This window comes from Ruditapes philippinarum, unplaced genomic scaffold, assembly GCF_026571515.1.
Source record: "Ruditapes philippinarum isolate M1 unplaced genomic scaffold, ASM2657151v2 ctg847_1_1_1_1, whole genome shotgun sequence".
NCBI classification, from domain to species: Eukaryota; Metazoa; Mollusca; class Bivalvia; order Venerida; family Veneridae; genus Ruditapes; species Ruditapes philippinarum.
The window spans coordinates 86,891-107,821 of NW_026859396.1; the positions used below are offsets into that span (position 1 = coordinate 86,891).

At 31.8% G+C, this 20,931-nt stretch overlaps 2 protein-coding genes across 3 annotated transcripts; both read right to left on the reverse strand.

Moving 5' to 3' along the window:
• Positions 1-10,642: 10,642 nt before the first annotated feature.
• Positions 10,643-20,584, reverse strand: LOC132756345 (heat shock 70 kDa protein 12B-like). 2 transcript variants are annotated; one of them, XM_060747394.1, is made up of 6 exons: positions 20,134-20,584; positions 16,908-17,175; positions 16,307-16,525; positions 15,961-16,123; positions 14,599-14,819; positions 10,643-14,340 (listed from the first exon to the last, which is right to left on the reverse strand). In XM_060747394.1, the coding sequence occupies exons 1-6, from the start codon at positions 20,157-20,159 to the stop codon at positions 14,140-14,142; spliced, it is 1,098 nt and encodes a 365-aa protein (XP_060603377.1). In that variant the 5' UTR covers positions 20,160-20,584; the 3' UTR covers positions 10,643-14,139. The 2 variants fall into 2 exon arrangements, with proteins under 2 accessions (XP_060603377.1, XP_060603376.1); XM_060747393.1 differs by having other exon boundaries at positions 16,908-17,234; positions 20,134-20,580.
• On the reverse strand, positions 13,497-14,111 carry LOC132756344 (heat shock 70 kDa protein 12B-like). Its single transcript, XM_060747392.1, has one exon. It carries the CDS (start codon positions 14,109-14,111, stop codon positions 13,497-13,499), a length of 615 nt encoding a protein of 204 aa, XP_060603375.1.
• Positions 20,585-20,931: the final 347 nt, after the last annotated feature.

Sequence of the window (20,931 nt, forward strand, 5' to 3'; positions counted from 1 at the left end):
CTCTCCCAATGTGTTTATTCAGCACTATGATTTACCTATTTTGTTGAATCAGTATATCTTACTTTATTATGAATTGTTACAAATGTTACAGCACAAGCCTTGACAATGGCAAGAGATCGGAAATAATAAGGTTACATAGATGTTACAAGGTTGTTGCATAGTTGTTACATAGTTGTTACAGCATTGTTACAAATGTTACGAGAGTTGAAAATTTCACAGATAATTGTTACAAATGTTACAGGTTGTTACAAGTGTTACAGCACATACTCTAAAAACAATAAGAAAACGGAGTTAATAGGGTTACATAGATGTTACAAGGCTGTTACTGTTACAGCAATGTTACACGTGTTACGAGAGTTTGGAGTGAAATAAAATATCCACACATTATTGTTACAAATGTTACAGGTTGTAACAAGTGTTACAGCACAAGCCTTGAAAATGGCCAGAGATCGGAATTAATAAGGTTACATAGATGTTACAAGGCTGTTACATAGTTGTTACAGCATTGTTACAAATGTTACGCCATCTGGGATTGTAATGATCATTTTTACTTACTTTTAGCTCACCATGTCACTTTGAGCTTTTGTGATCGCTTTTCGTCCGGAGTCCGTCCGTCCGTCGTCCGTCCGTAAACTTTTACTTTAAACGACATCTCCTCATAAACCACTAGGCCAATTTCATCCAAACTTCATAGAAATGTTCCTTTGGTAGTCAACTTTAAAAATTGTTCAAAGAATTTAATTCCAAGCAGAACTCTGGTTGCCATGGCAACCGAAAGAAAAAACTTAAAATATCTTATTTTAGAAAACCGCAAGAGCTAGAGCTTAAATATTTGGCATGAAACATCACCTAGTAAGTGTCTACTTAGTTTGTTCAAATAAATGCCCTGGGGTCAAAATTGGCTCCGCCCCAGGGGGTCATTGATTTTGTTCCTTATTTGTATATAGTAAAAACTTAAAATATCTTCTTTTAGAAAACTGCAAGAGTTAGAGCTTAAATATTTGGCATGAAAAATCAACTAGTCACTGTCTACCAAGTTTGTTCAAATAAATGCCCTGGGGTCAAAATTGGCCCGCCCCGGGGGGTCATTAATTTTCCTTATTTGTATATAGTAAAAACTTTAAAAAAAATTCTTTTAAAAACCCCAAATAGCTAGAGCTTAAATATTAAGCATGAAACATCTTCTAGTGGGTGTCTACCAAGTTTTTTCAAATAAATGCCCTTGGGTTTAAATTGACCCGGTCCGGGGGTCATAGATTTTCCTTATTTGTATATAGTAAAAACTTAAAATATTTTCTTTTAGAAAACCGCAAGAGCTGGAGCTTAAATATTTGGCATGAAACATCTTCTAGTGGGTGTCTACCAAGTTTATTCAAATCAATGTCCTGGGGTCAAAATTGGCCTCGCCCTGGGGGTCATTGATTTTCCTTATTTGTATATACATTAGTAAAAACTTAAAAATACTTCTTTTAAAAACCCAAAATAGCTCAAGCTTAGATATAAAGCATGAAACATTTTCTAGTGAATTTCTACTAAGTTTGTTCAAATAAAAGCCCTGTCAGGGTAAAAATTGATTCTCATTATTTTGTAGAGAGTAAAAACTTAAAAAAATCTTCTTTAAAAAAAAACAAAGAGCTAGAGTTTAGATACTAAGCATGAAATATTTTCTAGTAAGTGTCTACCAAGTTTGTTTAAATAAAAGCCCTGGGGTCAAAATTGGCTCCTCCTGGGGGTGTCATTGTTTTTTTTTCTATATGTATATAGTTAAAACTTAAAAAAATCTTCTCATAAAAACCCCAAAGAGTTCAAGCTTAGATATTTATCATGAAACATCTTCTAATGGCTGTGTACCAAGTTTGTTCAAATAAAAGTCCATAGTTAAAAATTGGCATTGGCCCAGGGGCCTATATACAGGTGAGCGATTTCAGGGCCATCATGGCCCTCTTGTTACAATTGATTTCAAAACACATATAAGTAAAGGACCTAAAGGGTTACATCCTTTATATGTGTTACATCGATGTTACGTTATGTTATGTTACTTAGAGTTATTCTTGTAACATATTAAAAGGGTGTCATTAAATTGCGCCCATTTTGTGCCCTATCTAATTTCACGGAAATGATTTTGAACAAGTAAAAAAGTATAAATCTTTAACGGCACACAGAACAAAATTAAATTTATTGTAAAATAAAACAAAATTAAGTGTGTTTTTCATTTAACTAAAACGTTTGTTTCTTTAATCACTCGATTATCTATGTGCAATCACATTTAATTTATCAATTTCTTAATACTAAGCATTGGATCATTTACACCATTTGCTCCATTTTTCAAAGAAAAGATATTGTCATGACCCCTTTGTCAGCGTCGGCGTAAGATAACCTACTTGGTTCAGTTTTAGTATATGATCATTAAATTCGATACTGATAAAGCAATTGTATTGAATATTCATTCATACGTGGGCACACTTTGATGAATTCTAGCTGTCACAATGATTTTGATGTAACTTTTAATATAGAACATAATTAAGGCCATTCTTTTGAGAAAGTACAAAATTAAAGCTGTTAAATTTCCACATGGTTTACTTGTATGTGTGATGCAATATCATACGAAAGGATGGTCAAAGTTATGCCCCTATTGTTACTGAGTTTTACCTTTTTGTAAAGGTTTATTTCTTAACAACTACTACAGATGTTCATCTTAAACTTGTAATACATGTTGAACATCAAGGCAGAAATGTCTATCAAACACTTAATCAGAATCATGCCCCCTTTCTAGTTTATTTTAATCACACTACCAAATAGTTGTTACGAGCCAGGCGTAACGAGAAAGAAAAGCCAGCAACAAACTTGTAACAATAACAAATTTATTACAGAAAAATTAATAAAGAAAATCAAAATAACAAATTATGTGTACAAATACCTGAAGTCCAAATAAAAATGTAAATTTATAATGTCTTATCTGATCCTGGAATGATCCCTTTTTGAATAGCACAGTTAAATCCAAGTTAAATCCAAGAACACTTTAGAATAAATTCCCACAATAAAATCCACAAGAATAATTTTAACTATTTTAAAATAATCCAAGCTCCAATAAATCACTTAATATCCAAGTTGTAAAATACTCCAAATATATTGATGACTTAAAAGGTAACTGATGACTTAAAGATAAGAGTAATGAAAAATGTCTCCTTATATATATTAACTAAGAAGTTTCTAGAATAGACTTCCATTTACTATAGTAATCATAATCTAGCAACTTCAACAATAAAGATCATTCCAGAAATTTCTATCTAAATATAATGCATGAGTTTTCTACAACAGTTAAGAAAGTTCTCGTACATACATGTAGTTTATGTTCTAAAAATAGAACAATGATAATATTGGAAATACCAACTGGTCAGATATAAATTATATACATGTAATATGTTGCATACATAACATAGTAAACAAAGTAGGGAGAACAGCACCGCGGACAGATATTGTAAAAGCAACATGATCTTATTTAAAAGAAAGAAATCAATTTAAAAATACTTCTGATGCGCTCAAACAGCGTAGCACCGATTTAAACATGAAACAAAACATACCAAATTGACAAAAAGCCTAAATTAGAGATACAAAATGTATTTATATTATGTTTAACATCATAAACTAATAAATGAATTGCTTTGGATTACTAAAGTCAGGTATTAATATGATAAAACTCTTTGTTTAATTCATAAATACGTTAATAATCCATTTATTCTTTATAATTTATCACCAAACAAAAAAACGTTATATGCATTTATTTTGTGTGAAATGGATTTGATTTAATTCAATATTTTCGTTTTTACACCCGATGATACCGACGATTTGCCAAACGGTTACTAAGATAATTTAATAGATTGACGGTTCCTACAAATACTAAATATGATTTACTTTGTCATTGAACATCTAATGCTTTCTGTGGGCAACATTTATCGAAAAAAGCTTATGAATTGTGTATGTATTTAAGGGCAACTTTATACAACTTTTAACAATCAAGTTGACATATTTTTAATAACAATGTCAGGAAAAGTAGACATTTGTACAGTATACATATTTATTTCTGGTTCGGGGTTTAAAACATCCTAACCTTCAGTAACAAAACATTCTGTTTATTGTAGCATCAATTAATTTTGCTTTACAACTATAATCAATAAACTTTTTAACATTAAAAAATGAAAATATCTGCAATACAGTTAATCTCACCAACTACATGTAACTCTGGTATCAATTTACCATAACATGTGATCCGAATATGACAAGAAAAGTCAGCCTCATTCTATTAATATACAAACTTGTCTGGTTGACGTCTTTGATAGATATAATATCATTTGACTGGCAGCTCATTCGATATAAAATATCTAGGGAATACAAATTTGAAGACCTTATTTGTAGAGAGTATGTGCCATTTTGGCATTGATGGATAGAAATATTCATCAGAGAATTTGGTATTAATTTTGTCAGTTATTTTTCAAAAGAGAAAATAAGAATCCTTAACGAAAGCTGAACAAGACAAAATTGAATATATTGCAGGCTCGGTTTGATTGAGCCTGTTCATCGATGGTACTGTCGAGTGCAAACTACCGTCTGCGTCCCCTAGCACCGACTGAAGCAGTATTCAACATTTAAACATGAAAATGGTGAAATTTTGAATTTAAAGACACCCGCAGATGTGTTCGTACGGTGGATATCCCGGAACGTTCAATGTGACCTAGTAGTGCCATTCCATGCAAAGCGGCATATGGTCCCCAGTTAAAAAAAATGTGTGTACCCTAAACGAGAAAACTATGGTAGGAACTGAATAGAATGGAATTTAGAAAGGGGGTCTGATGTTATGAAGCCTGTATATCACAGGTTAGACGTCAAAAGACAAATGTAAAAAGGCAATATATCCTAAGACAGATTCAACATTATTCAAGTAGGAATATTGAAACAACCCAAATAGAAAAATGCCGAAACGTGAAAACTAATGAGTACCACAGACACAACAATAATGTCGTGATGACGATCTTTAAGGATCGGAAACTTAATTTCTCTGAATGAATGTACGGGGCGACTTTTACGGCCTCCACACGTCACAAACAACGCTGATGTGGCGACGAAATGATGAAAGTAAGACTTGAGGAATAAGTAATTGCTAATTTCTTTTGGTGTTGCCTAAATTGTAACAGCATAATTTGAAAATAAGTTTATTTAAGTGCAATTTGGTCAGCAGTTATTATAAAACCATAATGACGTGAATTTTTCTTTTTCAATTGAAAACAATGCAAATAGCAAACCATTTTCCTAAATATTGTCAAGAAAGTAAATCATATTTATGCATTCATTTGGCTAAATTTTATATTGATACCGAAAACAAATCACAGTTTGCTTGACTATATATTTGATTGACTCTTTACTAAACACTTAATTCGATATCATCGTATTTTATTATCATGATATTGAAATTTAGATCACAGTCATATGACAATTGTAGTCAAGAGTATCATATTTTTACTTACTTCAACTTAAAGGAACTCCATAGTTGACCAAAAGCCACAAAACGTAAAATTTGATTTCTTTACATAGATCAAAACAAAACGATATGCAAATACTATATACGGATAAAATCGGACATAAATAATATTAGTTTTAGTCTGATTTCAGTGAAAAGAGTTGCAAAGGTTTTTACTTCACAAATAGAATGATTAATTTGGAGAAACGGAGTGAGCGCATGATCGGAAATTTTGCACACACGTTATTTGAATGTATAGACTTTCTAATTTTGACAAAGTACAACCAAAAACATTAAAAATGTTACTATTCTCTTCGTTGTTTTTATTCATTGTTTGTTGCATTGTTATTTTACTTTTTTTATTTAATTATTTATCTGTTTATTTATTTATTTTAGATATATGTTATGGATCAGACATAAAGAATGTGTATTAAATATGTCAATGATATTACTTTAGTACTTAAACAGAACCTTAGTTATTACACAGTTTGTACAAAACTAAAGTATCGTTAATTTAATAGTCTGGAAATTAGAAAAAGAAATAAAAAAATTTATAAATAAACAAATCATGGCGTTTTATTAGCTGTTTATTTCCTAGACAGTCTGGCTATGTTAGTTACTGATCTTTAATTGGTGGTTTTGTCTTTATGTTTTGTTATAAAAAATGGTTGCATATTCTAGCGTTTCCTGACAAAACAAACGGTACTTAGAATAACATATCGGTAGCCAAGAATATTATCAGGCAGCCATTAACATGATATCCATAAGAACATAAATTGTAGAGTTGGTATTGCAATAATATAAATATTGTTTTTTCTTTAGATATAAATTACATAAAGCAAATCATATACAACGTCCTACTATTTGCATAAGTGCTTATAAAGTTACATACGGTCATAGATTGAAACCTGTTTCTTAAATCAGACACGTTGCTTTTCTTATGACAGACAAGAGATGTTTTGAAACTTTTAAACAAAGTGCACTGCTATGTATATTTGACATTTTTTGTGTTTAAAAAAGATTTTTCAAAAGCCTAAAATTGAAAATGTCAGCTATGATATATCGGCTCTGGCTGTATACAGATGATTGATCCGCTATTGACATTTCACAATATAGATACAACTTTCTTATACTCTCCAGATAAGTTATGCACATTTTCATTGGTTAAACACCCTCCTTTATTATCGTATTGTATATTAGAGTGTTTCAGGTTTTATTGCTAAGATACGTTGCCATATGACCTTTCAAATTTTTTATATAACGAAATGCTATTGTTCAGCATTTACAGCGTATTTCTTTGTGTTAGGATAGATGCAAATAACAGAATGAATTATTTTACAGAAAGTGATTACTTGTAACATCTTTTATTTCTTTTATATGTATGCATCATTAGATAGTAACAATAATATGCAATGATTTTTTTCAACAAAAACAAATAAAAAACATTTATCGCGGCCAGTTTCCTCATTTACCAGTTTCTTATTAATTCTTTCTTTTCAATCATTGTTTAAACATAAAGAAAACATACTTTTTGACACTTCATGGCATTAAACGAAGACATTTTTCCTTGAAGTTCTTTTAATCCGTACAGTAAAATCCTATATACGTATATGTATCAAATATTCCATTTTGTTGGAATACTTTGTTTCAAAATGTTCATGTTAAGGGTGACAATCATGTATTTTATATATACATTACAATAACAGGGTATGACAGCATTGCAATTAAATCTGGATACAATCACGGCATGTCAATCAACTCGATTTAAGGATACACGAGTGCTCATACTGAATATATTGAATCTTTTAAGACAACATAACGAGTGTATGCTTACATTTTTATATCGTTTGGTATTTCGACGGCAATAAAATATTGTTGGAAGGGAAAACATTTCTGGAAATTATCGTAATTATACTTTGTATACATAAAGTAGCACACTATTTTCAACGTAAATGTTTAAATCCCATATTGTTGATGTGCTTTATCCTGTTGCAAGTTTGTATTCAGAATATTTACGCTCAAATAACAAAGAAAAAAAAAACAAAAAAAAAAAAACATATAAACGTTAATGTTCCCTCTTTTGAATTTTCATTTCTCTATTTGGGTGTGTTTCATTTTAATTATATCATTTCAGAATTAACGACAACATTTAATGTCACGCATACCAGCATTCTGCTTCTTTTTAATAATCAAAAAGGGCTGTGAACTTAAAAAGAAATTTTTATACGAACAATGGATTATCGATATGAATGATTTGTGACTGTGGTTATTTTGTAAACATATCTCTACATTTATTCAGTTTAGACAACCCTCCTGCCTATCATTTTGTTTTAAAGGCACATTGTGCCTCAGAAATCCATATGTTTCATTCTTTAGAAATGTGTATAGTAACATTTATGTTTGAATAATGAATTTGGACCATTTTAGATATTTAAATACCCAAACAAGTAGCTCTAAACGTGTTATATGTGTCGTAAAGGTACATGTATCAATATTTGACTTCCATACTAAATACTCATTCTTTCTTTGTATACGAATTGCTGACAGAGCAAAAATAGTCAGAGACAACCTTATACTCAATCAAATTTATTTACTTTACCCGCAATACAGATAAAATACACGAAAATAGCCATGTCTTAGATTATTTTTGCATATCGAAGTGTTTTATTATCTATTGTTAAAAAAACTGTAAAACTATGTATATTATAAAAAAAGGTAGCCGTTTTGTATAAATACTTCAAAATATTTATACAAAAAGCCTTCTTCGAATTAACAATGTATTGTTTACTTATCTGCAATAAAGAAAATTGCATCAATTTTTTTCAGGCACTATCAACTGTAAAATAAACTTCAAATAAGGTTAAAATGATAAATATAATTTCATTTTGTCATCCTTAGGCAACAGGACAACCAGTTTGTTTTACATATTTATTTTTTGTCGCCTTTTGATCGTTTTACAATCAAATCGAAACTAAATTTAAGACGATGACTGTGAACATGGAACAGCTATGGTGTTTAAGCAATACGTTACAACACAATTGTTTGCCCTTTCCTTTGTTTCAGCGCTCACACAGCAATATCGGTTGATCGGTATAAAAAAGAATTTAACAACTTTCGATAACATTTAATGACAATTAAAATGCTTTTTTTAAATGATAAAGGCTTGGAGACGTAATTCTGATCATTCTCTTCCGCATATTGATATTCCATGAAGTAATTTATAAATAACTCTTGCAATTTTGAAATATTCGTCAGCAGATCGTCTGACTTTATATATTAAAACATTTTGAAGTTAATTTATTAATAAACAACCTAATAAATAACTGCTTAAATGGAACATGAAAGGATTATATCGACAAGATGTTATCTAATGATACAACACAAATAATAAATTGCGTATTTTTTTCTAAGTGAATGTTCTTTGTTAAACAATTTGATTAAGTATACGAATTGTACGTACCAAATTATCTTTATTTGGCTAGATTAGTGGAATTTAATATTGAAATCTAAAGACTAACAAAACAACAACTTGTATGTAAAGGAAATTGAATAAATTATGCAATACATCATTTATATAGCAGTTTGCATCAATCAGAGTGACGTTATTTTATATTTTTGTTATTGTTTCTGGTACATAATGAATGAGCATAGAAGGCGAAACAACATTGTATTACGCTCTGGAACAAATTATTTAGTGTGTTAAACATAGGTTACAGAAAATGAACAGATTTTTAACAAATCAAATATAACATTACATGAAACAAATAATCGTGATTTATTTTCTGATTCAATGCTTTTTCAGGCACAAATAGTCGAAAAATGTTATAACTAGATTATAGATATTAACATGTCTATACATATAATGGGAATATACTTTTGGGAATCAAACGTCAAAACAAGCAAATTAGCTGCTCTTGATTATACGTCTATGTTACAACAGACCTACTCCTGTAATCCTGCGAATAATCTCTTGAGATCTGCAGTGAATCAAAGTTTTTCAATCTATATGTTTTTTCTCGTCTGGCTTTTTTTAATGAAAATGATTTTGTATCGCGTTATTATAACATACTATGAACATTTAATAATACCCTACACCATCTTTAATTGTATGCGTCAGAGTATATATACATTGAAAGATATCCGTTTATTTCTAAAACAAAGGATGCCGGAATTTGCACATGCAAATTAACAATAATTTATTAATTTGCTTCCATTTAATGGTCAGAAAATCATATTGGTAAAATGAATGTGTTAACTTTGGTGCTTAATTCATCTTATTATAACATAAGTATGTGGCTAAAAAAGTTAAACATGTTTTCAAAGTTGATTTAAACATGAATTTCCCCGGACATTATTCAATATGATTTTCTTGAGTTAACTATTTTTTGTGTCGTGATTTGAGAATATCTTTTCTCATGAATGTCATATTTTATGAATATATGAATCAGTTTTAATCAAACTAGAAATATTCAGAAATTTTTGATAAAGAAATAACTGGCTGTCTCTCAATGACGAATAGTTTTAGTCTTAAATTTATAACAGTATTTTGTTCCGTATATTTGTCATTGTGATATTACTTTACTGTACATTATATAGTATTATAATTGAAATTTGATATAAAGTATTAAAATTATATATTTGTTTATTATAATTAAGTTGTAATTTTCTCAATGACTAAATAAACGTTATGTTAAAGATATTCATATTTAACCAAGTAAACACACATGAATGATAATATATAAGCAAAATATGTGACTACCGACAAGGCAGTCAGCGCAGTGTAGCTGATTATAACAACAGTACGTTTTTAATTTGTTAATTTGATTATTTTTATTATTTATTTGAATATTTTTGTAGGATTTTTTTAGTAAGTTTGATTTGTAATAGTAATAAAAAATCAATGTATCTTTAATATATTTTTCACAGATGAGAGCGTTAATTGCTCAGAATGTCACACACTCAAAATCGTATTTAATATTATGTACTGCCAGTGGAAGCCGTTGTATATTGAACACCAAGGGTGTTGGGACCCCTTACTGATCACGTGACTATTGGATTGTAGATCATAAACATCCTCATCAGTATGATTAAAGTTTAATATATGCATATTATAATAAAATGTAATAAGTTAAAGCAAATACATTCATTTATTGAAATATACATGTTTTTCACTAATCAGTAAGTTATTGGTAAATTACACACACATGCACACTTGGCAATTTGATTTATATTCTGGGAAGGGGGGGGGGGTGCTACGCCCCCTCGTACAAATCAGACAGCCAAGTGTCTCGATGCGCTTTCTATTACAAAGCAATTGAAATTAGCTCAATAGTACACACATACTTTGTGTTTGATAGATCTAGGTCTATTTCGACAAAGTATGGCAGCGTAAGAATCTATATATTTAGGCTTGCATATACATGTATTATAATCTCAGATTCGACTTATTCCGTTCATAGAAACAATTCAATTGATGATGATTATCATATTTAGTTACGTTCCTGTAATTATATAATTAAACAAGATTGCATTTGTGAAAAATGCTATACCACCGCATTTATACATGTACAACACAAAATAGTAATGTAGGAACAGATTTTTTTTTGTTTCTATACAATTGAAGATTGCCATAATGCATAGATCACTGACCTATCTAATTCTTATTATCAGATTAGTGGTTAAATCTATTGTTATTTAAATAAAAGATCAAAGTAGGAATCTATCAATGCAGTTAAGTCTAGTGAATTTGGTGGTGAAGGTCATATTACACATGGGCCAAATTCCATGACTGTACATCAAAGTATAACACAGTAAGGCCAGCTGATATCAAAGTTCACTTTACATCTTAATCTGTGCACATGGTTTAAATTTTTTTACTATATGTACATAGTGACTGAAAATCAATGACCCCCCCCCCCCGGGTGGGGCCAATTATGACCCCAGGGCTATAATTTGAACAGTTTTGCTAGAGGTTTACTACACAATGTTTCATGCAAAATATCTAACCTTTTGCATATGTCAATTTAGAGAAGATGATTTTTTAAACTTTTTACTATATACATATATTAAGGAAAACCTATGGCCCCCGGGGCGGGGCTAATTTTGACACTAAAGGCAACTTTGGTAGAGTACCTATTGAAGATATCATATACCAAATATCAAAGTTCTAAACCTTGTACCTTCAGACAATAAGATTTTTTTATTTTTTTACTATATGTACATAGTGAAAATCAATGACCCCCGGGGCGGGGCCAATTTTGACCCCAGGGCTATAATTTGAACAATCTTGGTAGAGGTTCATTACACTATGTATCATGCAAAATATCTAACCTCTAGTCTTTGTCAATTTCGAGAAGATGATTGTTTTCAAGATTCTACTATATACATCAAAGGAAACCTATGACCCGGGGCGGGGCTAATTTTGACACTAGAGGCATAATTTTAAAAACTTTGATAAAGTACCTATAGATGATATCATATACCAAATATCAAAGCTATAAGCCTTGTACCTTCAGACAAGAAGGTTTTTTAAGTTTTTATAAGATATATGCTCTAGGCCTTGTTGGTCTTTACAAGATTTTTAAATTTCTTCTTATTATTCCTTTTGGTTGCCATGGCAACCAGCTTTCTGCATGGAATGAAATTCTTTGAACAACTTTGGAAACCCTTTACCCAAGGATCAATCTTGCCAAGTTTGGTTGAAATTGAACTATAATATTGGTTTTTCACAAGAAGTTTTTTAAGTTCACTATATAATCTATAGAACACACAAACATACATACATACATACAAACACACACACAGGCGAATCGCTATATGCCACCGCATCGCAGATGCTGCGGTGGCATAAAAGCTGAAAGAAGACTGTTTGACTTTTGTATATTTCATCAGAAGATTTGCCAAATTTTGTTTACAATAACTCCAAAAAGACATGCAAACCGGACGAGTGTCCGTCTTTTTTATTCATATTCAGTTGAGAAAATAATTAAAGAGATAAATTTAATCACCCTTCTTGCCTCAATAATGGACGCCATGTAAAAACTACTGCGTTGGTGCGACGTAAAACCTTACCAAAAGGAGAATAAATTGTACCATACTAATTACAAAGAATTCATTCAATCGAAAATAAAATATAAATGATTATAAAATTTATCAATTGTTGCTTTTCTTCCGTAAATACATGTATTTTGACTTTTTACTGTGCAAGTCAAATCATACACAATCACAACATTCAATTAATCATAAAAATAAAATGTTTCCAATGGTTGTTTATGAATTGTATGTTTGATATGATCATGTCAGTTTGACAGGTTTAAACAGTATGCAAACTGTTGTATTGTATGCATAGAGAAAGGCAGAATCCCTTAAGAACTTCCAAAAGGACAAAATTGAAAACTACTGCAGGCTCGGTTCGGTTGATTCTGTTCATGGACGGTACTGGAAAGTGCAAGGTAGCCCTACTACAGACTTAAGCAGAATGCAACATTTAAACATGAAAATGGTGACATTTTGAATTTAGAAACATCCACATGTGTTCATACGACGGTTATCATGGAAGCTTCAACTTGACACGGTCATTCCATGTAAAATGGCGTGTGGTCACCAAGTTAAAGAATGCAGGTGCCCCAAACGAGAAAACAATGGGCGGAACTAAACAAAATGGAATTTTGAAAGGGTATCAGAGGTTATGAAGCCTGCATCTGCATATGACAAAGAAAACGTCAAAAGACAAATTTTTAAAAGCAGGTACCATATCAAAAGGGTCATTTTATAGTATTCAAGAAGTACGAATACTGGAAACACCAAACTAGAAAAGGTTCGAATAGAAGGAACCAAAAATACTACAAACATGCACCTACAACAATTATATGCTTACTCTTTTCGTTTTTATAGTTCTTCAGTTAAAAAAGACCGTCTCTTCGTTCAATTTGGTTGAAAACTAATGTAATAATAACATTCTAATGAGTCAAGTAAGGGATAGGGTTCATTGTAATTTAAAATAGCTGACGTGTTGTTTGCTGGAGGTCGAAGTAACGGCTCTAACTTTGAGCTCTGTCGCCCCAAATTTGAACTCCAATTTCACTGCCTTCCTCATAGTAGAATCACTGTTATATCCGAAATCTACAACAACCTGGCCTATATATTTACAACCCTTTTCTGTTGTATGAACAGGATCTACGGAATCAGATGTGAAAATAAAAAAAGTAGTTTTTCTGTCTCTCTCATTTTCTGGGTAATATTCCTTTGAACAAATCCATTCATTAATTGGAACAGTTTGCCCGATAGTGGCATGCTTTCTAAATACATTGTTTGCCATTATCATATTATCTAATTCATATTTCTCGTCCTCCTTGTGTTTGTTTGGAACAAATTCCATTGTCATTGCAATTCCATAAGAATGCCTCAAAATTATTGACTTTACAATCTTTTCATTCTGACCGAACAGAACAGCACCATTCAATACGGCTAATTCTGGTAAGTGCGGCCTCACTACAGGAATATTGTGAGATCGGAGACTTTCTCTCATATATTGCATTACATAACTTGATTCAGCAAATCCACCAACCAAGATAATTGAGTTAATTGAAACATTGCACATCTCTGATAAAACCTCTTCATTTATGTATTTAAGTAAGCCACCGATGATTTCTTGGAAAAACATGGATTATTTTAGCTTCCAAGAATAACCGCCCTGTCATATATTCAATTTCTCCAAAACCTTTCTTTTCTTCAAGAATATCATCGATTTCTTTACCTTCTGCACGTTCCCATAACTGTCGGAGTGAATCTGGGAGTTTGACTGGTATTTGATCATCTGACCCTTTCATCTGTTAAAGCAAGCAATAGTCAAGAAAGGAGATAAACATAAAATATCACAATTGTTTCATGCAATAAAATAGTTTTTGATGACAGTGTTCTCCTTACTTTGACTAACAAAGATAAGTTTTTTTATGTTTTTGAAACTTTAAGTAACATCATCAAATACGCAGTTTATACATCTAAAAAAAATTCATGTTAATGTTAATGTCTACAGCCAATGATTATAATATTATAATATGTATTATATATATATATATCAGTAATACCTCTCTTTTTCTGCTTTCAAAATCCATTCGCAAATTGTAGTAGTCAATTTCATGCTTTTCAACAAATGCTCTGACTGTTTCTGCTCCAATCAATTCTACCAAAAACATCTCAAATTTTTCATTGATTTTTTTGCCACCCCAAGGACCTCCGCATGATTTGTAAACCTGTTGAATTGTCTTGTCCTCATTTATTTTTACCGTTGTTATATCAACAGTGTCACCTTAAACATGAAACAAAAACGTTTTACAGTCATATTTTAATTACAATTTAGATATGATTTGGATAAGTAGAATTATCGGACAAAAATAATGCAGTTATGAAACATGAGGACCATACAAATATCTTTAATAAAAAACAAGAATAAAGAACGCTGTGTTCGGTGCAAGGGTGTGAATGAGACGCTACGCTTTTTATTTGCTTTTGTTGTCATTTGTATAAACGGATTTCCTCAGTATAAATCAAGGCCATTCAATCATACATGTACACAAACACAATTGCACGTACACTGACACTGACATAATACATGTATAGTTGGAAGTCAAAAAAGAATTTTGTATTTTGTAAATGGAAGACCAAATGATAGTTTATATTTAATAATACGTAAACGGTTTGATCAAAAGAATATTTAAGAGAAAAACAAATCACAGATTACAGCAAGAGTCAGTCTTTTAAAACACTCACAGTACAATAATTGACGATTCTGAAAAAAGGTGTAACATTTGTAACAATTGACAAAGATGTACTATTTCATAGCAAAATGTGGGAGATTTGTATATTTCTATGAATAAAATAATGTCTCTAAAACGTATTTTAACACGACCCGCATTTTTCCCTATTGAACATAGAAGAACCGAAAGTGTGTGTTATTATGCAATAGAGTCACTGTTTGACGCTCTATATTTAGACATGTGACGTAATCATTATACATGTGACGTAACCACTATAAAATCCGACGCGCTGACAATTAGTACGGAAACAAACCAGGCGCAATTTTGCTTAAAATAGCAGGTACGGCAGCATTTTTTTGTTTATGTCGTGTTAGAATCGAAATAATATATCCAAATCGGTGATTTTATCACTGGATAACATCACTGTTTGTCGTTCGGATGCGCATCATTATATCACTCGGGCTACGCCCTCGTGATATAATTCCTCGCATCCGAACTCCAAACAGTGATGTTATTGAGCGATAAAATCACAGTTTGGGATATATTATTTCTTAAACAAAAACAAGAGAGATCGTCATGACGCATTGTAGGATACTTAAATGCTGTGTCACAATGCTATGCACATATTCAATTGATCCCGAGCTCATTGCAAAATGAAAGGTCATTCGATGAAAAATGAACCATATAACTTACATCCCATGTCAACAATCATCAGTGTTTGACCAGGAGCTGCAAATTCTGTCCTTTCATTATTGCCAGTGGCGTTTTTGATTTTCTCAAGAGGAACTTTCGTACAATACAAAGCAGCACATTCAGACTCAAAAGCTATTGACAAGTTTCTCCCATTAATTCCAGCCTGGTAAATAGATGGAAATAGTTATCTATCTATTTAAGCTAATTAAAAATGAATACATTTATTTAATTGAATCAATTTAACTTGATCATAACTTCATTATAAACATCATATGAATAATACAGTAAGATAAAACATATGCAGCAGATTTTATTCTGATTCATGTTCAAGCCCTTAGATTATTACTTTTTCTGCCGCCTCATGCATCACATGTTTAGCTGAGTCATTCCAAATAGCAGGAACAGTTATCACCCATTTCGTTACATCTTCTGGATATACACAACCGTCTTCTCGTAGTTTATTTATTGTTTCATTCTTCAGGTACTCTATTGTTTTTGCCAGTACTTCAACTGCTGGTAAATGTTTGTCATTTGCGGCTTCCATCGTAGTATCTACTGTGAGTTCCTGCACAGGAACACAAACTGACATTGAACAAAAGAAGCTAACAATCAAATGGAATTAATCCTTACGGAAGTTAAATATCTAAGGCAGTCATTTTTGAGAACAATTTGTTCTAAATCTACTAAATCTAAGAGATTTAATCAAATTTTGGACAGGGATACAGCTTGACGGAACAGTCTCAATCAAAACATGTGTGCAATATTTATGATGCACCGATCGGTTTAAGATTGAAAATCGGAAAAGTTTGTTTCACTGCTTCCGTGTGGGTTTACCTTTTTTCCCAAATTTATCTTATTATCAAAATGATACAAATTATCTTTTGTAACATGCTTTTCGTTAATTATTTTCTATTTTTATTGTTCACTAGTCAGATATATATTCATACCTCCCCAGTGTAGAGTCGCATCTTGAAAAAGCGAAAGAAATACCAGTCCTTCCAGTCTTTTGGTCTCTTTCTCTCAGGAAGTGACTCATTTTTGCTGAATTGAAAATCAGCTTTGTACCCAAACTCGGCAATGCTTTTATCAGGTTTAAGTAGTAAATAAGAAGGCGTCTTTCTTGTACAAAATCCGAATGATGAACAATGTGTTGGAACCTTGATGCTTTCGATGCAGTTTGCGTTTTCATAGTCGGATCTCCATTGCAAGGCATAACTACAAGCATATGTCCCAAATTTGATGGCTATTACTAAACGGGGAGTGATTTCTTTATCCTGTTCCAAATAAATATAACTGTTTAATCATATTAATATATTTCATATCGCACTGTGAATTAGTATGTATTTACAAAAACTGTCAATACTACACTTGTTTACCAAGGATTTTTGTGTTGAGATTAGCCATTATTATGATATACACGCAACTGACTTGAAATCAATTTGTTTAAATGTACAGTATTCTACTCTCATTGCGCAGTTTGTTATAATGTGTAAGATGGTCCGATATCATACACGTTCGTGAAGGCCATTTGCAAATTGATCATCAAGTATATTATAGTTTCAGACGTATATTATCACACAGATGACGATATCTAAACCGAACATAATTTAGCATTCAAACATGATTTGTAACTGGATTATTCAAAAAATAAAAAACGTTCAGAGGACGCAGCCACCGACACATCCAAGTAAGGCACCCAGAAGGCACTAAACCCAAACCAGAAGTGACCACAATGGTGGCGAAAGTAGAGGGGCACGTATAACGTGAAATAATAAAAAACTAAATCAGGGCCATATGAGACTTACATGATAAGGGCTGTAAAGGTGAAAGGGGGATATAAAAAAATGGGAGAGGGGGGGGGGGGGTAAGAAAATACCTACCGCCAAATACAATCCAACAAGACAGACATCACAAAACATGTAAACATTCAAAACAAGCTACAATACAGACATGAAAAACACGTGAAGGAAAACAGAGGGGTAAACCCGGTTTTGTTGTGTGGGGCTTGCGTTCATTGAACGCCGCATTTCCTTGTTGATCTTGTTTATCATAATATATTATTTTAGGCGCGCCAAACCTTACTCTTAGCCCCAAAAAGTTCCTAAATGACACGAAATTGTAAATGAAATTAATCCCCGCTAAGTGAAATGCTAAGAATGGTCATGGTTGCATTAGATGAAATAAATAAACCACATAAATGATTGTGTAAATTCGTTTAAAATGATCATAAGCAAAGTACTCGGTGCCTTAAAGGAAGGCAGAGCATCAAGAAAATCACCTAGAAGGGCCCGACGTAGCAAGACAGAAGACGAACATTAAGACAATTAAGTCCGAAAGGGCTTTCAAAGCTGTCCATCATAGAGTATCCCACTTAGTCCGTCAGATGTAATTAAAAGAGGAAAGCGTAGCTTCCATCTGTAAAATGGTTGAAGACCAAGCATGCGGTATGCTTAAAAAAAATCGGATCATAACCTCCTTAATAAACCGTTTGATAATTTTAGTGAAGATAGCAGAAACAATACTATGACCCATGCTCCTATGAAGTGTGTAAACTACAACACCATAGGTTTGCTAATACCTAAAAGAGTTTTCAATTTAAATTTACAATTAAATTTTAAAACTAAATCTGAATTACGATTGTAAAACTTATATTTATGCAATTTATGATAGCAATAGCCTTAGGGATTCTGTATTTATCTATTTTGTTTAAGAAGCGTGGTAGTAATAAACAAGAGCCGGTTAAACCGGATGATGCTCCCCGACTAGGTTTTGGACACAGTAAAGTAGTTTCAGAGGTATGTCCTAGACAAAGTTCAAAGTGTGATAATTCCAAACTAAGGCAATGCAGATCTACTGTTCTTTGCACCGCACATCTACTTAATGAGACTTGCGCGCGACAGGTCGCCTCAATATGTTGATTATTTCTGTGAAATAGTTGTAAAATCCGATTTCAAATAACAAAGTTATAGGCCGAACACCATTTTGCTTCAAGGTCATGCTGAGTCCTTGACCTTCAAGGTAGCGACCTAAATGTTACGCGCTACACGTCGTCTCAATATGGTGATCATTTCTGTGAAATAGTTGTAAAATCCGACTTCTTATAAAGTCATGCTGTGACCTTGACCTTCAAGGTGGCGACCCTAATGTTGCGCGCGACACATCGTCTTAATATGGTTATCATTTCTGTGAAATAGTTATGAAATCCGACTACAAATAACGAAGTTACGCGCTGGACACGATTTTGCTTCAAGGTCATGCTGTGACCTTGACCTTCAAGGTAGTGACCCAATTGCTTCGCACGACACGTCGCCTCAATATGGTGATCATTTCTGTGAAATAGTTGTAAAATCCGACTTCAAATAACAAAGTTATGGGCCGGACACGAATTCGGGACGTACGTACGGACTGTCTGACGGACGAACGGACAACTCGGCGACTATATGCTGCCCCGAAATTTTTGGGAAACATTATAAAATGCGTTCATTAAAATCATCAACACTACAGCACGCCCTAGCATATATAATTATTTGGAGAAATATATACCCCATGAGGTACAACTCCACCTTAATGTGGATAGTTGACATTAATTTTATTAAAATTAAAATCATCTCTTTTATCGTAGATTTTAGTTACTACAGTTTTTTTAATGTTAGAAATGGTTAAATCTAAAAAGGATGTAATAACGTCTGAAGAGATAGTCTTATTCAATTTAAGCTCACTTGGAATATCTTATTTACCATTTTATCGAAATAAGGTTTATATACGTTAAGGATATAGGTAGCGGGAAATGTTATTAAATGCATGTATTATTTCCTGATGTGAAGCCTAGATAGACTATATATAAAATCCCTCTCATAGCAGTAAAAAAATTAATCAGCTATCAGGGGTGCACAATCAATTATATGCTATTTTGATCGATCTTGCATTCAATTTCAGGAATAAGTCTAAACCGTATACTTCAAAACTATTTTAAAAATAACTTTTTTTTTTATAGAAGATGAGCTATGATAGAACAATAACATTTTAATTATGTTTATTATATATACTAGCTGTTGAGCATTATTACCTTCTTTTGAATATCACCGAAAATCATAACAATAACAAAACGTTACATTTTAAGCAAAATGATGACCTGAAACTTCATACATATATGTATACAGTATTGTTACTTACACAATCAATCGTAATATTGTCGGCATCTACATGGTCATCTCGACTTGACCCTGCATCAATCCCTGTAGCATTATCTGTCATTTTGTTTATTTACTTATTTTTGAAAATACATAAACATCTGTATGAAATTTAACTGTAAATGTCAGTTACGATTTTAAGAAATCCGTTTAATTATAACAAAGACCTGTTCTCTTTTTAAAAGAGAAACTTGATTCCGAAATATTGGAAATTGCTTTTTTCCTAAACCGAAAGTGGAAAACCAAATTTTGTATATATAGCTCACACGTTGTATAGTTGACATACTTAAAGTTTTCTCTTCACCTGCTTTCCCTTTTTTACATTTTTACAATTCAAAATTTACATAAATCTTGTACATAATGTAAGAACAATATTAAGATATTTTACTTTACCCCTTCAAAACATATACATGTTTGCATAAACGACATTAAACCATCTGAACTTAGTTTCAAATTGATTTTGAAATAACCTTATGTTAGGTTTACATTGTAGTATTATTGATCAAATTTTAACACTTGCATGTGCGACATATCATTACAAGGTAAATCATTCTTTGCTAAAGAGTAGTTTTCTTATTTACTTAGCGTGAATAAAAACATGAGGTAAAGTTTTTTCATCGAAATCAGGACGTAACTAAAAATTCGTCTGCTCAGGGTGTCTGGAGTTTATGAACAATTGATACGATTACGTGTGTTTACAATCATGTAACGTTCTTTTAGAAGAGTTCCAAATTTTCATTATCAAGGTAAGATAACCGTTTTTTATCTTGACATGTACTAT